This window comes from Aquarana catesbeiana, linkage group LG04 (genome assembly GCF_042186555.1).
Source record: "Aquarana catesbeiana isolate 2022-GZ linkage group LG04, ASM4218655v1, whole genome shotgun sequence".
In the NCBI taxonomy this organism is placed as follows: domain Eukaryota; kingdom Metazoa; phylum Chordata; class Amphibia; order Anura; family Ranidae; genus Aquarana; species Aquarana catesbeiana.
In genome coordinates this window covers 547318157-547337950 of record NC_133327.1, presented here as the reverse complement: position 1 = coordinate 547337950, position 19794 = coordinate 547318157, and the positions used below count along the sequence as shown (strand labels likewise).

General features: G+C 42.9%; 1 protein-coding gene across 4 annotated transcripts in view; it reads left to right on the top strand.

The window, feature by feature from the left end:
- TIAM2 (TIAM Rac1 associated GEF 2) overlaps positions 1-19794 on the top strand; it is a 432210-nt gene that overhangs the window by 319514 nt on the left and 92902 nt on the right. For all 4 annotated transcript variants that reach the window (XM_073627924.1, XM_073627922.1, XM_073627925.1 and 1 more), the window contains 2 exons: positions 1767-1859; positions 11069-11329. In XM_073627924.1, the coding sequence (XP_073484025.1) occupies positions 1767-1859; positions 11069-11329 (354 nt within the window). The remainder of the gene's footprint in view (positions 1-1766; positions 1860-11068; positions 11330-19794) is intronic.

Genomic DNA, 19794 nt, shown 5'->3' with positions numbered 1-19794 from the left:
ACTCCCTCAGGATGATATCCTGAAGGGCCCGATTGACCGGGAGGACCTTGGATTGGGGCTTAACCAAGCCTCTATACATCCTATCTTGTGCAGACACCTGTGCTGTGAGTTCCTGAATCTCTTCTAACGCATAAACTGCCCTAAGAAGGCCCTCCATATCATCGGCGGCAAAGATATGTCTGCCTGGTCTGGAGTCCTCCTCTTCCTGACTGTCCTCAATGCCCTCATCAGAACTGCTCTGATCAGGAGATTCAGCCTCCTCCTCCTCAGAATCCTAAGAGGGGAGAGGTTTCAGGGGTTCCAGACGCCTATGAGGAAGAACCCTCTCTATTAGTGTGAGGTTCAGGGTCCCTAGCTTTGGGAGTTGCTTGGAAAGCTTTAAGGGTCGTCAGCATCTCTGACTGAACGGAGAGAAGGTCTTTCATAACCTGAGGTTTTTTTCCCCGCTAGCTTGTGGATACACTTGTAACAAAAAGGTTTAGAGTGATCCTGAGGTAATTTATCGTTACAGTATCTGCATCTCTTAGAGCAGGAAGGGGCTTTAGGACAGCTGGTGACCACCTGAGCAGTATGTCCTTCCCTATAAGAGACACATATGCAAGTTAGAAAGCAATACTCCCTTGCTATGTCCTGTAGGAGTAAGAGTCGGGGGTCCCCCTCCCCCATCATTACCCCTGCCAACTTAGGTCGACTCACTCCCTGTGGTCTCCTCTAATGCTGCGGTCGCTGTTCTCTTTCCCTCTTGTCACCACAATCAGTGCTGCACTTCTTGCTGAGACTGGTGCTGATGATCCAGTAAGAGAAGGATTTGGACGCCTGCTCCACTGTTGTTCAGACCTCCGCTCCCAGCTCAGAACGCCATCGACATTTTGCTGAAGCCCCGGACCGGAAGTGACCCAGGGAAGCGTGGTGACGCCATTTCAGGCTCGAGGGAGGAAGCCGAGTCATTCCTCTTCCTGTCACCAGCAAGATGCCGCTGAATCCTTTCAGCTCAGCCGAACGGCGTCATTTCTCACTACCAGCCTGCGCGACCTTCTGCAGGAATGCCAGGAGTCTGGGTATGTCGCACCCGGCGCCCAGAGGGAGACCTGACGGGCGGCTCCCCCTCGCTGAATGGACGCCCACCAGGTAAGGGGGGGAGAACAGGAAAATTGTCCCTGAAGTTCTTGGTACCCCACTGCACCCAGGGTCCTTCAGCTCTCAGGGGGGCTCTTCCCAAATCTGCCACCCACTGAGAAAGTGGGGAGAACCCCCCCCCCAGGAAGAGCAAGCCCTACCGGACCCAAAGATTTCACAAGCCTGTGGCCTGGCTCTCAGGGGGAGACCACCAGCCCATGGCTTCAGGTCTATAAGAAAAAAAACAAACGGTTTCGCTGTGGGGAAACACAATCAAGAACTAAGGAGCACAGGGAGGGGGGGGGGTTTACCTCTTTGTTGATTGTGTTTCCTGTCAGGTGGGACCAGTCATCTCTTCTCAGGGTGCCGTCCTGGAAGACGACTTGAGAAAAACATGTTTGCATTGCCCAAGAAATTCATTTTTTACTGCTATGGAGGTGGGAGGGACAAGCGTGAGAAGACATAGCCTGGTGTTGGTTTTAATGGGTAAAGGAGGGGAGCAATCAATTAATCTCCTCCTTTATGAAAGCAACTGCCTCATTTCATGTGTGTGGCCATCTGTAGAGTTTGAGATTACAGTGCCAAAATTCATGTAAAATGTGTACATAAGGACATTACATTTTCTTAAAATTCATATTTTCTATTTGCAGGATTTGCTGTTGCTGCTCAGGTAGATGAACATAACAGTCTTACTCATATCTATGTAAGTTTTGTTCATCCAGATGGATTGGCCTATAGGGAAGGTAGGTATGTTTTATAAAAGGTTTGTGATTCCGTGTACCCCAAGTAAATTGGACAATGCTTTTTTTTTTTTTTTTTTTACACCTTCCTCTGGATCTGGTTCAGAGGATGCAAACCATTTTTACTTGCTGGACATATGCCTTTTTTAAACCCAACTATGTAACGATGTTGATTATTAATATAACTTTTATTAAGGTTACCACTGATGTGTAGTGCCGTCTGTAATATTAGTAGCCATGATCAAACATTGTATTTTTCCATTAGTATTTAATAATATTCACTTCTTTGTAAACATGGTATATGCAGTTAGCAGGTTTCAGAATTGCCATAAGAGACTGCACTTTCAGTTTAAACTACCGTATATTTCAAAGATCATTGTGGAATTATCTCTGTGGCACAAAAAAAAAAAATCATGTTAAATGAGCCAATATTTATCAGCCAGAGTGGGCAAGTCTGGTGCACCGAGATCCATTTTGGTTATTTCATATAAGCACAGTAATTGTGTATTGACATTACATGTGCACAATGATAGAACATCTGTCATTGTGCACATTACATGTGCACAATGACAGATGTTCTATCAATACCTTAAAGCAGGGGTAGGCAACATCTGCCATCAGCTGTGGTGAAACTACAAGTCCCATGAGACATTGCAGACCCTGACAATCTCAGGAAAGAGAGGGTTACCCAGAGCTTAACAATGAGAAAGCCTGTATAGTAACTCAGCTTTATAATATATATATATATATATATATATATATATATATATATATATATATATATATATATATATATATATATATATATATATACAGAAAGTTTATATTGTCCTTATTGTGATTGGAGTTTGTCCATATATAATCTAAACCAGTGGTTCTCAACTCTGGTCCTCAGGATCCACAAACAGGCCAGAATTTAAGTATATTACCTTGAGGAGATACAAACCAGAATACTGCAATCACTGAGCAGCAAATGATATCACCTGTGATGTATTTCAGTTTTCTTGCAAACCTGGCTTGTTAGTGGGTCCTGAGGACAGGAGCTGAGAACCACTGCTGTAAACAGTTCAGGTGCAAGCCATCCCCAGAGCGTATCCAGAGTACTCTGTTAAATGCAAAAGAGAAAGGAGGGAGGCGCACCTAAGTGTAGTATTACAAAGTCATTTATTAGCACAAAAGTAAACAAGAGAAGACATCAAAGGCATATATTTCATATAGTGGGCCCAGACGGAGGGAAATGATGTCACCCAGTGGGCAGACCTAGGTGTAGGAAGGACAGGAAACTAGGCTATGCACTCGGAGCATACAGCTCCTTCTACTGGCCTGTCAGTTTCTGTGAAAGAGCAGCTTAAATGCAGACTGGCCGTGGCTGTGGAACTAGAAGAGCCAGCAGACCAAGAGCATGTAGAAAACTGATTTCAAAAGAATTAAAAACGGCATATATATTACATGTAAAACTTAGTAAAGAAACATGAGCATTAAAACTAATTAAAAAACAACTGATACAGAAAAAATCATCTAGAACATTGAGAATATTTGGACAAATGAAATATATATATTTATTATGATTAATTATTACACACATGTATATATGCACATAGAGTGGGTGGAGGAGAGGGGGCAATCACTCCTAGAGGCAGAGGCCTGTGTAGTTTCACCACAGCTGGAGGGCCGAGGTTGTCTACCCCTGCCTTAAAGAATGTTCCCTTTTGAGTTCCCTGTAAAGTATGTTTAAAGCCAATTTTTTTTTATCATTTTGGATAGAGTAGGAAAAGGTAAAAAAAACCCTGTCTTTTTTTTCTTTGCCATCTGTGTCCCATTTAGGAGATCTCCCCCTCACTTAAAGTGATTGTAAAGCTTTGTTTTATTTTTATTTTTTTAAATAACATGTTATACTTACCTCCTCTGTGCAAGGGTTTTGCACAGAGTGGCCCGATCCTACCTTTCTGGGGTCCCCTGGCGGCGCTCCAATCCTGCTGCTGCGTCCATTGACACAGACAGCAGGACTCGGCCCCGGCTCCCGTGTCACTGGATTTGATTGACAGCAGTGGGAGAAAACGCTCCAAGACATTGTAAATGTGATTGAAATACTCTCCTAGACCAGTTGTCACTACTAGAAGATTTCCCCTCTATACCAGTTTCTGTTGGAAATTCAAAAGGTTAGATTTTGCCTCAGTTTCAGTCTTGGTTATCAAGATCAGCAGAACAAACAACGGGCGAATCTCCCTTGTGGGGCACAAACAGTTATAAAATATGATAGGGCTTCAAACCCCTCACCACTCTATCCAAAACAAAGAAAAAGTGGCTTTAGAGGAGAAGCTTTTTTTTTTCTTTTTATATAACCTCCTAACCCCCTCTCTTGCCCTCTAAATAATTCACAACCTAGCCATCCCCTCCAAGTGCTTTCATACCTCCTGCAGTGGCAATGGCCCCCCATGTTGTCTTATCAGCATAAATCAATTTCTGAGCTGTCCATGATTGCATAGGATTAAAGACAGATGGGAGGAGACTGCCAAAGAGGAGTAAGCAAGCGTTTGTGCTCGAGTGTCTAGGCTGTGCATGTTTAAGGGGCTCTAGGGAAATGGAGTGGGAGGTATTTTGTAAAATAACATAACAAAAACTTTCACTTTAGGCTTTCTTGTGCCAATTTTACTTTTAGGGAGATTCTGGGACTCTGCAGGGTCACAACCTATTCAGCAACCTGTCTTTCTAGGGCAGATGGTTAACAAGTAGTAAATTATATGTAAATCATTTGTTGTTTCTGCAGGTCATTGAGCATAGTGAGCAGCAAAGTTGAATAGGCTCCCCAAAGGGTAATTAATGATGTAATTTTAAGCTTAGGGACCCTGTCATTTTGGACCTGTGCATGTGGCTGACTGCTTTCTTACAATTATAATTTTTTGGTAAGAATTGTCTTTCTCTGTGGATTATACAGTAGATAATAAGTGCAAAGAGTTATCCAGATTTTATTACCATAGACAATTAAGGGAAATAGTTATTGAGGCAAAGATTCTATTGTATATAATGCTGCGAACATATAATACATATATATATATATATATATATATATATATATATATATATATATATATATATACCGTATTTATCGGCGTATAACACGCACCCCAAGTTTAGGAGGGAATTTTAAGGAAAAAAACTTTTAGGGTAAAGTTTAAGGAAGAAAAACTTACATTAAAATGCCCATCAATGCAGCGTTATCGGTGTCCATCTGCAGCCTTGTCAGTGTCAGTGCAGCTTTGCCCCAGTGTAGCCTTTTCAGTGCAGCTTTGCCCCAGTGCAACCTTTTCAGTGCAGCTTTGCCCCAGTGCAGCCTTGTCAGTGCAGCCATGTCAGTGCAGCCATGTCAGTGCAGCCTTGCCCCAGTGCTCGCCGCGATCCCTGCCGACATACACAGCCGTGTGTAAATTTAAATATGGCACCGAGACTGCAGTGACTCGGCGGAGTGGAGATACACATACCTGAGAGTCCTCGGCTTTTTTCGGCGCCACTCACAGTCACGCCCAGTCCTGCCCTATGATGGACATCACACAGGTCCAATGGCGGGACTGGGCAGGACTGTGAGCGGCGCCGAGAAAAGCCGAGGACTCTCAGGTATGTGTATCTCCGCTCCACCGAGTCCCTGCAGTCTCGGCAGCATTGTTGAATTTACACACGGCTGTGTATATCGGCGGCGATCGTGGCAAAAGCCGCGATCGCTCCGATCCAAACAAAAAGTGACGGGGATCGGCCTATAACACGCATATATATATATATATATATATATATATATATATATATATATATATATACATACATACACACACACACACACACACACACACATACATAATATACACATACACACACACAGTATCTCACATGCATATTTGGTAAATCTGTTTGTCACCACTGTTTCAACTCCATCTGTAGCCATGCTCACATTATTTCAATGTTTATTTAGCTATTAAATCTTACCTAAATTATGGGTTCCCTTATCTTTACAATTTTGGCGTTTTAGTCCCCTTGCAGTTTGATTGTGGTGTGAAAGTTTTGCTTTGCTAGCTGTGTTCCTAATATCCCCTCCTAATTGATTAATTGCCAGATTCAACCCACACCCAACACACAGTATAAAAACAAGGCCTTCTTTACGGGGGAACACATACAGGGGTTCTTCCAAAGAAGTGGGGTTCTTTAAATAAGTGGCACTTCTGCTCTTGCACTTCAGCGATTTGCACAAAGCAAATTACAACAGACTGCAGATGACCTCAATTCCAAATGATCTCACCTTCCTCTCTGAAACATGCACTCTTTACCTCTCCTCCTTTTCACAATTGCTGCCTCTCTCCTCAAACTCTTTTTTCTTCACCCCTCTGCTCCACCCCACAATCTGTACATATCACCCTCACTTCTCCCATCCCCCTATTACTGCACTAATCACCTCTTTCTAACCCTAAGCCCACTTGCTAACAAACCCCCCCAGGATACTGAAGCATGTCCCCTCATACAAATCATGATTCTCATATTACCTCCCTTACTCTTCTGCTTCTCCTAACCGCTGGAGATATTTCCCCAAACCCTGGGCCTCCCTTATTTAACTGTGCCCAACACACCCATCACCATCACCCTACACACTCTGGCAGTAGTCACAATCTAGTCTCCATTCCTCTTCTTCCCAACGCCACCTTCCCTCTCTCCTGCACCCTCTGGAACGCCCGCTCTGACTGCAACAAACTCACTGCTGTTCATGACCTCTTTGTCACTAATTCCTTTAATCTACTTGCTCTCACCGAAACCTGGCTCCACGAATATGACACCCCTTCTCCTGCTTCCCTATCCCAGGGTGGCCTTCACTGGACTCACTCCCCTAGGCCTAATAGATGCAAGGGAGGTGGAGTGGGATTCCTCCTATCCCCCCAGAGCACCTTCCAGGTTATTCACTCTCCTCCCTCTTTTTCCCTCTCATGATTCGAAGCCCACTGTATATGTCTATTCTCTCCTACTTCCCTAAGAATTGCTGTGATCTACTGGCCCCCTGGACCATTATCAACTTTCCTTGATGAGTTTTCTGCCTGGCTACCCTACTTTCTCTCTTTGGAAATTCCCACAATCCTACTCGGTGATTTCATCCCTGCTAATACAAACACTCCTGCTACTTCTAAACTTCTTAGTCTAACCTTTTCATTTGACCTGAAGCAATGGGTACAGGCTTCTACTCACTCCGATGGGAACACCCTTGACCTTGTATTCTCCTAGCTATGCACTCCATGCAACTTCTCAAACAATCCCTTTCCTCTCTCCGACCACCACCTTATTAGTTTCTCTCTCCCCCTATCTTCCACCACCTTTCCCTCCAATCGCCTAACCATCACCCGTAGAAACTTTCGCAACTTCAACTCCTCTCTCCTCTATTCTGCTACTGACCACCTCTATGACAAAATCTCTTCCCTGTCCTGCCCCAACCAAGTCACGTCCATCTACAATAAATCCCTGTCCTCCACCCTGGACAAGCTCGCTCCCCTCACTACACGCAGAATCAGGCCTCGACCCCTACAACCCTGGCAAACAGATGACACTAAAATTCTCAAAAAATGTAGTCGCGCTCTTGAGCATCTGTGGCACAAGACTAAGTCTAACAAAGACTTCAACCAATACAAATCTGCCCTCGAAAAATACTATTCTTTCCTCCACACAGCCAAGCAAACCTATTTTACAACTCTTATTAACACCTTCTCATCCAGTCCCCGTAAACTCTTCTCTACCTTCAACTCTCTACTTTGTCCTCCACCACCTCCACCCACTGACTTACTCACTGCCCAGGAGATCGCTAATCACTTCAAAAACAAGATTGAAACAATCCGTGATGAAATCTCCACTCTACAGGTATCTCCCCCAGCTAAGACCCCATGTCAACAGGTACAACTGACACTCCCCCTATTCAAATCTGCTACTACAGACAAAGTTGCTAAACTCCTTTTTATTGCCCACCTAACCACCTGTCCCCTGGACCCCATTCCCTCTCAAATGCTACGATCGCCCTCTGACTCCATCCTACACTCTCTAACCCACATCTTCAATCTCTCCCTCACCTCTGGCATCTTCCCCAATGCTCCAAAACATGCACTGATCACCCCCATACTTAAAAAGCCATCCTTGGACCCTACCAATCTTAACAACCTACGCCCTATCTCTTTGCTCCCCTTTTGCTCTAAACTCCTTGAACGCCTGGTTTACAACCAACTGAGTGACCACCTCATTAAAAACAACCTTCTTGATCCCCTTCAATTTGGATTTCGCCCTCAACACTCAAGAGAAACTGCTCTTTTAAAACTCACAAATGACCTACTAACTGCAAAAACCAACGGACACTATTCTGTACTCCTACTTCTGGATCTTTCAGCTGCCTTTGACACGGTTGACCACCCCCTCCTCCTCAAAAAACTTTACTCCCTCGGTCTCCGTGACTGTGCTCTTCAGTGGCTCTCATCCTACCTATCCCAACGCACCTTCAGTGTCACTTACAATTCTACTTCTCCCACTCTTCTTCCCTTCTCTGTCGGGGTCCCCCAAGGTTCTGTTCTTGGACCTCTTTTATTTTCAATCTACACCTCATCCCTGGGTCAGCTGATAGCCTCTCACAGCTTTCAATAAAATTTCTATGCTGACTACACACAAATCTATCTCTCCACCCCTTAACTCACTCCATCAGTCTCCTCACGCCTCACTAACTTACTAACCGACATATCTGTATGGATGTCACACCACTTCCTCAAACTCAACTTGTCCAAAACCGAGCTTATAATATTTCCTCCCCCATGTGCCTCTTCCCCTGACTTGTCTGTCAAGAGTAATGGCAAAACCATCCACCCGTCCCCACATGTCAGGGTACTAGGTGTTATCCTGGATTCTGAACTCTCCTTTCGGCCCCGCATCCAATCACTTTCCAAAGCTTGCCGCCTCAACCTCCACATCTCTAAACTACGTCCCTTTCTAACCAATGAAACCACAAAGCTCCTGATTCACTCCCTGGTTATCTCTCGCCTTGACTACTCTAACTCGCTTCTCATTGGCTTACCTTTAAATAGACTATCCCTGCTTCAGTCCATCATGAATGCTGCTGCCAAACTCATCCACCTTACAAACTGCTCAGTGTCTGCTACCCCCCTCTGCCAATCCCTCCATTGGCTACCACTCACCCAACAAATTAAATTCAAAATACTAACAATAAGTTACAAAGCCATCCACAACTCTGCCCCCAGCTACATCACTAACCTAGTCTCAAAATACCAACCTAATCGCCCTCCCGTTCCTCCCAAGACCTCCTTCTCTCTATCTCCCTCATCACCTCCTCCCATATCCGCCTCCAGGACTTCTGCCGAGCCTCGCCCATCCTCTGGAATCCCCTACCCCAATCTGTCAGACTGTCTCCAAATGTATCCACTTTTAGGCGATCCCTGGGAACTTTCCTCTTCAGAGAAGCCTATTCTGCCTCCATCTAACAACTGCACTATTTTCTCCATTAGCTCATCCCCCACAGCTATTACCCTTTTGTATAACTTGACCCTCCCTCCTAGATTGTAAGCTCTAATGAGCATGGCCCTCTGATTCCTCCTGTATTGAATTGAATTGTATTGTACTTGTACTGTCTGCCCTAATGTTGTAATGCGCTGCGTAAACTATTGGCGCTATATAAATCCTGTATAATATTAATAATATAATAATAAAAAGTGAGTACACTCCTCACATTTTTGTAATTTTTTTTTATATCTTTTCATGTGACAACACAGAAGAAATGACACTTTGCTACAATGTAAAGTAGTGAGTGTACAGCTTGTAAAACAGTGTACATTTCCTGTCCCCTCAAAATAACTCAACACACAGCCATTAATGTCTAAACTGCTGGCAACAAAAGTAAGTACACCGCTAAGTGAAAATGTCCAAATTGGGTCCAATTAGCCATTTTCCCTCCCTGGTGTCATGTGACTCGTTAGTGTTACAGGTCTCAGGTGTGAATGGGGAGCAGGTGTATTAAATTTGGTGTTATCCACTCTCTCTCATACTGGTCACTGGAAGTTCAACATGGCACCTCATGGCAAAGAACTCTCTGAGGATCTGAATAAAAGAATTGTTGCTCATAAAGATGGCCTAGGCTGTAAGAAGATTGCCAAGATCCTGAAACTGAGCTGCAGTACGGTGGCCAAGACCATCAGTGCTCAGACCATACGCCGCACGCTGCATCAAATTGGTCTGCATGGCTGTCATCCCAGAAGGAAGCCTCTTTTAGATGATGATGCACAATTAAGCCTGCAAACCCTTTGCTGAAGACAAGCAGACTAAGGACATGGATTACTGGAACCATGTCCTGTGGTCTGATGAGGCCAAGATAAACTTAATTGGTTCTGGTGTCAAGCATGTGTGGCAGCAATCGGGTGAGGAGTACAAAGACAAGTGTGTCTTACCTACAGTCAAGTATGGTGATGGGAGTATCGTAGTCTGGGTCTGCGTGAGTGCTGCCAGCACTGGGGAGCTACAGTTCATTGAGGGAACCATGAATGCCAACGTGTACTGTGACATACTGAAGCAGAGCATGATCCCCTCCCTTCGGAAACTGACCTAAACCCTATTGAGCATCTGTGGGGCATCCTCAAACGGAAGGTCAGAGGTGCGCAAGGTTTCTAACATCCACCAGCTTCGTGATGTCGTCATGGAGGAGTGGAAGAGGACTCCAATGGCAAACTGTGAAGCTCTGGTGAACTCCATGCCCAAGAGGGTTAAGGCAGTGGTGGAAAATAATGATGGCCACACAAAATATTGACACTTTGGGCCTAATTTGGACATTTTCACTTAGGGGTGTACTCACTTTTGTTGCCAGCAGTTTAGACATTAATGGCTGTGTGTTGATTTATTTTGAGGGGACAGCAAATTTACACTTTTATACAAGCTGTACACTCACTACTTTACATTGTAGCAACGTGTCATTTCTTCAGTGTTGTAACATGAAAAGATATAATACAATATTTACAAAAATGTGAGGGGTGAACTCATTTTTGTGAGATACTGTATATCTGTCAATGATAGGATCTGCTTTTTACTTCAGTGGTTTTTCTGATTTAACCTTGAAAATCCCTGTGTAGAGAGTTTGTCCTATTACATATTGTACAAGTAATCATATACAATAATTTCTAATATGTGTCATGCATCTTTTTGCTTGTCAGGCTTGCGAACAAAAAATGAAATCCTTTATATTAATAGTGAAGCAGTGATAGACCTTGATCTCAGGAAAATGGAGTTATTATTCTCAGAGAGGAGTGTCTTGCTTTCACTGAGGAATTGTCAAACAGAAGCCAAATCGTCACTAAGCTCATCATGGTCAGAAAATTACAAGTTCAACGATCAGATGAGACCTTTACCACCACTCAACCAGTCTCAGCTCTTGGAAGAATTTCTAGATAATTTCCGAAGGAATTCTATGAAAGGTAAAATAAATAAATAAATAAATAAGATTATATATTTTATATATCAATAAACATACATATTTGGATATACATTCATACATATTACAGTTGTTTGAAACACAGGTCAAGGTAATATATTAATCACTTCCGTACCAGGCCAATTCTGACATTTCTCTCCTACATGTAAAAATCATGATTTTTTTTGCTAGAAAATTACATAGAACCCCCAAACATTATATATGTTTTTTTAGCATGGTATTTGCGCAGGAATTTTTCGAACGCGTTTTTTTGGGGAAAAAAACAGTTTTGTGTTTTAAAAAAAAAACAAAACAGTAAAGTTAGCCCAATGTTTTTGCATATTGTGAAAGATGAAGTCACGACGTGTAAATAGATACCTAACATGTCACGCTTCAAAATTGCACACGCTCGTAGAATGGCGCCAATGTTCGGTACTTAAAAATCCCCATAGGCGACGCTTGAAATTTTTTTACTGGTTACATGTTTTGAGTTACAGAGGACGTCTAGTGACAAAATGATTGCTCTCGCTCCATTCGCGGCGATACCTCACATGTATGGTTTGAACACCGTTTTCATATGTGGGCGGGACTTATGTATGCGTTCACTTCTGCGTGCGAGCACACGAGGACAGCGGCGCTTTAAATTTTTTTTTTTTTTTTATTGATAATTATATTTTGTTTTTTTTAGTTTGACACTTTTTTGAAAAAAAAAAAATTTTGATCACTATTATTCCTATTACAAGGAATGTAAACATCCCTTGTAATAGGAATATAACATGACAGGTCCTTTTAATAGTGAGATATGGGGTCAATAAGACCCTATATCTCACCACTAGGCTGGGAAGCCTGAAATAAAAAAGAAAAAAAATAAGATCACCGCTTCCCAGCCGAAGCGGCGCCTTTTTTTGAATGGAGAGGCCGGGTGTGACGTCATAACATCGCGCCCGGCCTCTGATGATCATAGAGACTCCGGCGACCATCTGGTCCGCCGGAAATCTCTATGATCTACACCCGGCGCCGGCGGATCCGCTCTCCGTCTCACCGATCGTAACGGTGAGTCGGAGCAAGCATCGTAGGGCGGCGGGAGAGGGGGGGGTGTCCCCTCTCGCCTCCCATAGGAACGATCAAGTGGTGGAACGGCCACTATGATTGTTCCTATGGTTTAGAGATTCGCCGGCTGAAACTGGCAATATCTGAATGATGTCTGTAACTACAGGTATCATTCAGATATACCCGCCCAAAGTCCAGGATGTCATATGACATGGGCGGACGGGAAGTGGTTAAAGAAATCCATCAACAATTATTAGCGTTGATTCACTAAAGGAGTAGAGGCTGTTATTTTGAAATAGTGAATGATATCAAATAATGTGTTCTCTTTGAATACCCAAACATGTGAAAGAACATTTTTAACAACAAGATTTTTGCTAGGGTGTGATTTATTGACTGAAGTGAAGATGGGTTTATCTAATTTACTAAGCTGAGTAATCGTGCAGTTTGCTATGAGAACAATCTTTTTTTCCTTTCCTGAGTTATTCCCAATTTGCTTGTTTTTTTTCCCCAAATTAAAACCTAATATTTTTATACACAGGCGGTTTTCAAACTTTAGTGGTTTCAATCATGTCCTGTGACAAAGATGAAAATATTTATTTCCCTTTTGACTCCGGCTCATGCTTCTATTCACAGTATAATCACTGTACTATGAATGTTATACAGTCCATATTTTGCCCAGTATGCTTGTTATGTATTCTGTTTAGTGGGTACTGATGGGTCCCCCCAGTCTGTACGCGAACGTAGAACTAATAAGTAGGCAGGCCAGTAAATACTATGCTGTGTAATGGGACTAATTTACATAATGAAAACATTTTGCACAGAACATCCAAGCAGATATCTGCGTACAATATATGGCTTACATTAGGAAAATTATTTCTGGAATCACATAAGACTATTAGTTACCTTAGGCTTTCCATAGACTTACGATGATAGTTGGATGTGTTTTAATGAAGTCTAATATACTAAATAAGTTAAGAATAACTACTCCAAAAAAAAGTGTAAGGCTCGGTTAACATATTTGTGAATCGGACGCATTTTGCGAATTTCAATAGAGCTGGTTCACATATATGCTGACCAGTTGGGGTGCGAATTAAAAAAGGGATGCTGTGCGTTTTCCATTCCGGTTCAGGCGCCTTTTCAGTGTCAAATTCACACCTGAATCATACTTGAACCACCGAATAGAAACCGCACCAGACTCCACTCCAAAACCAAACCCGCATACAGTGCATCTGGAAAGTATTCACAGCGCTTCACTTTTTCCACATTTTGTTATGTCACAGCCTTATTCCAAAATGGATTCAATTCATTCATTAAAATTCTACAAACAATACCCCATAATGACAATGTGAATGAAAGTATGAAATCTTTTAAAATTTGTTAAAAGTGAAAAACTTAAAAAAAAAATAAATTTACATGTACATAAGTATTTGCTCAATACTTTGTTGAAGCACCTTTGCCACCAATTACAGCCTCAAGTCTTTTTGAGTATGATGCTACAAGTTTAGCACACCTATTTTTGGGCAGTTTCTCCCATTCTTCTTTGCAGGACCTCTCAAGCGCCATCAAGATGGATGGGGTGCATTCGTGCACAGCCATTTTCAGATCTCCCCAGAGATGTTCAATCGGGTTCAAGCCTGGGCTTTGGCTGGGCCACTTAAGGACATCCACAGAGTTGTCCCGTAGCCACGCCTTTGTTATCTTGGCTGTGTGCTTAGGGTCGGTGTCCTTTTGGAAGGTGAACCTTCACCCCAGAACGCTCAGAGCAGGTTTTAAATCAAGGATGTCTCTGTACATTGCTGTATTCATCTTTCCCTTGATCCAGACTAGTCTCCCAGTTCCTGCTGCTAAAAAAAAATCCCCACAGCTTGATCCTGCTACCACCATGCTGCACTGTAGGTATGGTATTGGCCAGGTGATGAGCAGTGCCTGGTTTTCTCTAGCCATGACACTTGCCATTCAGGCAAAAGAGTTCAATCTTTGTTTCATCAGACCAGAGAATTTTGTTGCCTGGGCTTTGGATGGGCCACTCAAGGACATCCACAGAGTTGTCCCGTAGCCACGCCTTTGTTATCTTGGCTGTGTGCTTAGGGTCGGTGTCCTTTTGGAAGATGAACTTTCACCCCAGTCTGAGGTCCAGAACGCTCAGAGCAGGTTTTAAATCAAGGATGTCTCTGTACATTGCTGTATTCATCCTTCCATCGATCCAGACTAGTCTCCCAGTTCCTGCTGCTAAAAAAAAATCCCCACAGCTTGATCCTGCTACCACCATGCTGCACTGTAGGTATGGTATTGGCCAGGTGATGAGCAGTGCCTGGTTTTCTCTAGCCATGACGCTTGCCATTCAGGCAAAAGAGTTCAATCTTTGTTTCATCAGACCAGAGAATTTTGTTTCTCATGGTCTGAGAGTCCTTCAGGGCCTTTTAGCAAACTCCAGGTGGGCTGTCTTGTGCCTTTTACTAAGGAGTGGCTTCTGTCTGGCCACTCTACCATAGGTTGTTTCTACTGGAAGGTTCTCCTCTCTCAACAGAGAAACGCTGAAGCTCGGTCAGAGTGACCACCAGGTTCTTGTTCACCTCCCTGACTAAGGCCCTTCTCCCCTGATCACTCAGTTTGGCCAGTCGGCCCACTCTAGGAAGAGTCCTGGTGGTTCCAAACTTCTTTCATTTACAGATGATGGAGGCCATTGTGCTCATTGGAACCTTCAATGCTGCAGAATTTTTCTGTACCCATTTTTAGATCTGTGCCTCGATACAATCCTGTCTCGGAGGTCTACAGACAACTCCTTGGACTTCATGGCTTAATTTTTGTTCTGACATGCACTGTTAACTGTGGGACCTTATATAGACAGGTGTGTGCCTTTGCAAATCATGTCCAATCAACTGAATTTACCACAGGTGGACTCCAATCAAGTTGTAGAAACATCTCAAAGATGATCAGTGGAAACAGGATGCACCTAAGCTCAATTTTAAGTGTCATGGCAAAGGCTGTGAATAATTATGTACATGTACATGTGATTTTTTAGTCTTTTATTATTAATAAATTTGCAAAGATTTCAAACAAACGTCTTTCACGTTGTCATTATGGGGTATTGTTTGTAGGATTTTGAGGAAAATAATGAAATTTATTCCATTTTGAAAAAAGGCCGTAACATAACAAAATGTGGAAAAAGTGAAGGGATGTGAATACTTTCCGGATGCACTGTATATGTGAAATGGAGAAGTGGAGAAGTGCACATCAGCACAGTGGCAGTCAGTGGAGAAGTGCACATCGGCGCAGTGGCAGTCAGTGGAGAAGTGCACATCAGCACAGTGACAGTCAGTGGAGAAGTGCACATCGGTGCAGTGGCAATCAGTCAATAAGTGCAAAAAATATATAAATAAACCTCTGTGCTGTTGTTTCACTTTAATATTGTGGTGTGCTGCACTAATATAGGGAGTGTTGTACTAATATATTTGTTTTAGTGTAGATGTGCACATTGGTGCAGTGACAGTAAGTGGAGAAGTGCTCATCAGTGTAGAAGCAGTCAGCGGAGAAGTGCACATTGGTGCAGTGATAGTCAGTGGAGAAGTGCACATTGGTGCAGTGGCAATCAGTGGAGAAGTGCACATCGGTGCAGTGACAATCAGTTGAGAAGTGCACATCGGCGAAGTGGCAGTCAGTGGAGAAGTGCACATCGGTGCAGTGGCAATCAGTGGAGAAGTGCACATCGGTGCAGTGGCAATCAGTGGAGAAGTGCACATCGGTGCAGTGGCAATCAGTGGAGAGGTGTACATCGGTGCAGTGACAATCAGTTGAGAAGTGCACATCGGCGAAGTGGCAGTCAGTGGAGAAGTGCACATCGGTGCAGTGGTAATCAGTGGAGAAGTGCACATCGGTGCAGTGGCAATCAGTGGGGAAGTGTACATCGGTGCAGTGGCAGTCAGTGGAGAAGTGCACATTGGTGCAGTGGCAGTCAGTGGAGAAGTGCACATTGGTGCAGTGGCAGTCAGTGGAGAAGTGCACATCGGTGCAGTAGCAATTCAAATGGGTGCATTGGCAGTCAGTGGAGAAGTGCACATTGGTTCCTTGGTTACCAGTGAAAAAGTGGATATTTATGCAGTGGCAGTCAATGAAGTAGTGTAATGGTGGAAAATGGAAAGGTGCACATGGGTGCAATGGTGGTCAGTGGAGTAGTGCAGATCAGTGCAGTGGCATCTAGTTTAGTAGTGTACATCAGTGTAGTGGCAGTCATTAGAGAAGTGCACATCGGTGGAGTGGTGGTAAGCGTAGACGTAAAGTCTAATCTTCTCACTCCACTGTTTAGAAATACGTTACCAAAAGCAAATGTTGGAGGATAGGATGGAAAAGTAAAAGTCATTACAGTAAACAATAACCTGACCCAAACAGCCAAAATGAAGTACCAAGAGGTGCCTACATGAACACTTTCTGTAGCCAGGACTCCCAGTTTTTTAAAGCCAGCATTTAACTCTGAAATGGAAACTCTTTCAGCATTCCCCACTCCTTGATGCTGTGTGTTAAGCTAACTAATAGAGAGGTGCACATTCGAAATTTGGCGCTTGAAGTCAATATTTGCATGTTGATTACCTTAAGACTACCCAGGGTTCGTGAAAAAAAAGGCACCTTATGCCAGACTTTAAGGTTAGGTTCACAGTAGCCTGCATGGTAAAATGCAGTGTTGGCTTCAACAGGAAGTGGTGTGATTTAGGCCTGGCTCACACCTATGCATTTTTTAGTGCATTTTCAGTTTTGCAGAAACACACTACAGTCCATTTAACATGGTTTCCTATGGATGTAGTTCACATCTGTGCATTTCATGGAAGGGGCCAGGGACTTTTTTGTCTGGTTTTTGATTCCATAGACTTCAATGGATCAAAAGTGTGTATTGAAAAACACAAAATACACCTGCAATATGGAAACTGCAACCTGCATAGGTGTGAATCAGGCCTAAGAACAAGGGTTGTAGACAGTGCCCACCAGCAGCAACTGCTGGTTCATGCAACGCATGCCATTCTACCTGATCCAGAAGCCTGTGTACTTCTTGCCTTGCGCTACTAAAAGATAAAGGAAAAGGTAATGCTTTTTGTGTGATTGTATTATCTTTCCATATTTTTTTTTTTATATAACATTTTGATATTTCCTATGGATGTAGTTCACATCTGTGCATTTTATGGAAAGGGCCAGGGACTTTTTTCTGGTTTTTGGTTCCATAGACTTCAATGGATAAAAAGCATGTATTGAAAAACGCAAAATGCACCTGCAATATGCAAACTGCAGCCTGCATAGGTGTGAACCAGGCCTTAGTGCAATGCACTGCTTATTTGTTTTTTTGTTTCTTGTTTTTTTCTTTTTTAACTTTACTTGAAGTGTCAAATAGTGACACTTCATTGATGTAATTTCACAGCAAAGTGCATCCAGTGCACTGCACCAAAATGCAAGTGTTGTAGTGTGAATGGGGCATCTAGAAAACAATTGTTTTCAATGTGCCCTAAAGTCTAGGACACACTGCTAGGTTTTTTTTCATTCAACCCAGTGGGCTGAATGGAAAAAAACTGACAGCTCAGGTGGGAGCCTCTATGCTCAGCTATTGTCGGTCATGCCCCAAATGGCCGACTTCTGTCAGACCGGCTGCAGTACACATGGGCTGAATGTCGGCTGGTTTCTATTGAACCAGCCAATGCTGCCCGACATTTGGCCCATGTGTACGAGCTAAACCATGACCTGCGTTTATCTAGTGTGCAGTAACAAGTGTTTAGGTTAACTGTAGAATTTTGAGCACATGTTCACTTTCCTTACTGCAAAAGGGCTCTTAAAGATTGAAACAACATCTCAGTAGATTAGATGAATCATTGCCTGCAATTAAATCTGCACAGTCTCCTGTGAGGAATAATTGCACATTTGATAGATGATTGAGAATTCCCCAAACGGAGGTTCAATTTAAACATGTACAGAACAAACGCTCTAGAGAAAAGGATGTGTAATTTTTGTGCTTTTGGCACATTGTGAGCATTGATGGCAAATTTAGGGTGATTTCTGTCCTTGCAGTGTGTGAATAAGGATGTCTGGAACATGTGTAGTGTTACATCATTAGATGGTGGGTGGTGTGGGATGGATGATGTAAGACAGAACAAAACAAGCTCTGCCGCCTTAGCACAACATTTGTTTGTGTTAAGCCTTTAATTAAAATGGTGCAGATTCCGATCACAAGAAGTATTGCAAATGCAACCCTGAGATGTTTTTGCTTATTTAAATATAGATTCCTCATCCTCTAAAAGCAATGCTTTTAGCTACCCAGCTGATGCGTAAAATATACACGTTACTGCGGATTATCTCTAATATTTGCAGTATAAGTGCATAAAATGAGGAGACTAGTTGCAGTGTTTTAAATGTTAAATAGAGGTGTCTGATTTATAGTGTGGGCCATGATTGCGCAATGGACTGGGTCAGATGGGTGCTGTGAGCACCATGGGGGTTATTTACGAAAGGCAAATCCACTTTGCACTACAAAAATTTCAAAGTGCAAAGTGCACTTGAAATTGCACTGGAAGTGCAGTCGCTGTAAATCTGAGGGGTAGATCTGAAATGAGGGGAAGCTCTGCTGGTTTTATCATCCTATCATGTGCAAGCTAAAATGCTGTTTTTTTATTTTCCTTGCATGTCCCCCTCGGATCTGCAGCGACTGCACTTCCAAGTGCACTTTCAAAGTGGATTTGCCTTTAGTAAATAACCCCCATGTCTTTTTTTTTTTTTTTCAATTTAAAACTGCAATACTAGTAGAATAAGGCCTGGATCACGCCTATGCATTTTTTAGTGCATTTTCAGTTTTGCAGAAACACACTACAGTCCATTTAACATGGTTTCCTATGGATGTAGTTCACATCTGTGCATTTCATGGAAGGGGCCAGGGACTTTTTTCTGGTTTTTGATTCCATAGACTTCAATGGATCAAAAGTGTGTATTGAAAAACACAAAATACACCTGCAATATGGAAACTGCAACCTGCATAGATGTGAATCAGGCCTAAGAACAAGGGTTGTAGACAGTGCCCACCAGCAGCAACTGCTGGTTCATGCAACGCATGGCATTCTACCTGATCCAGAAGCCTGTGTACTTCTTGCCTTGCGCTACTAAAAGATAAAGGAAAAGGTAATGCTTGTGTGATTGTATTATCTTTCCATATTTTTTTTTATATAACATTTTGATATACATAATCTGATCAGTCCATGTCCCTGCATATAGATGGAGGCAACCATATTTGTTTATTACATGAACAGGCTCTACTATTGCTTTGCAGTGCTAACTAATGGTTCTAGTTAACTAGATACAACAAGAGGAATGGTCAGGCAACTTATCTTTTAGGCTCGATTCACACCTATGCATGTTGCTTTTGAGCGTTTTTGGAGGTTTTTTTTTCATGCTTGC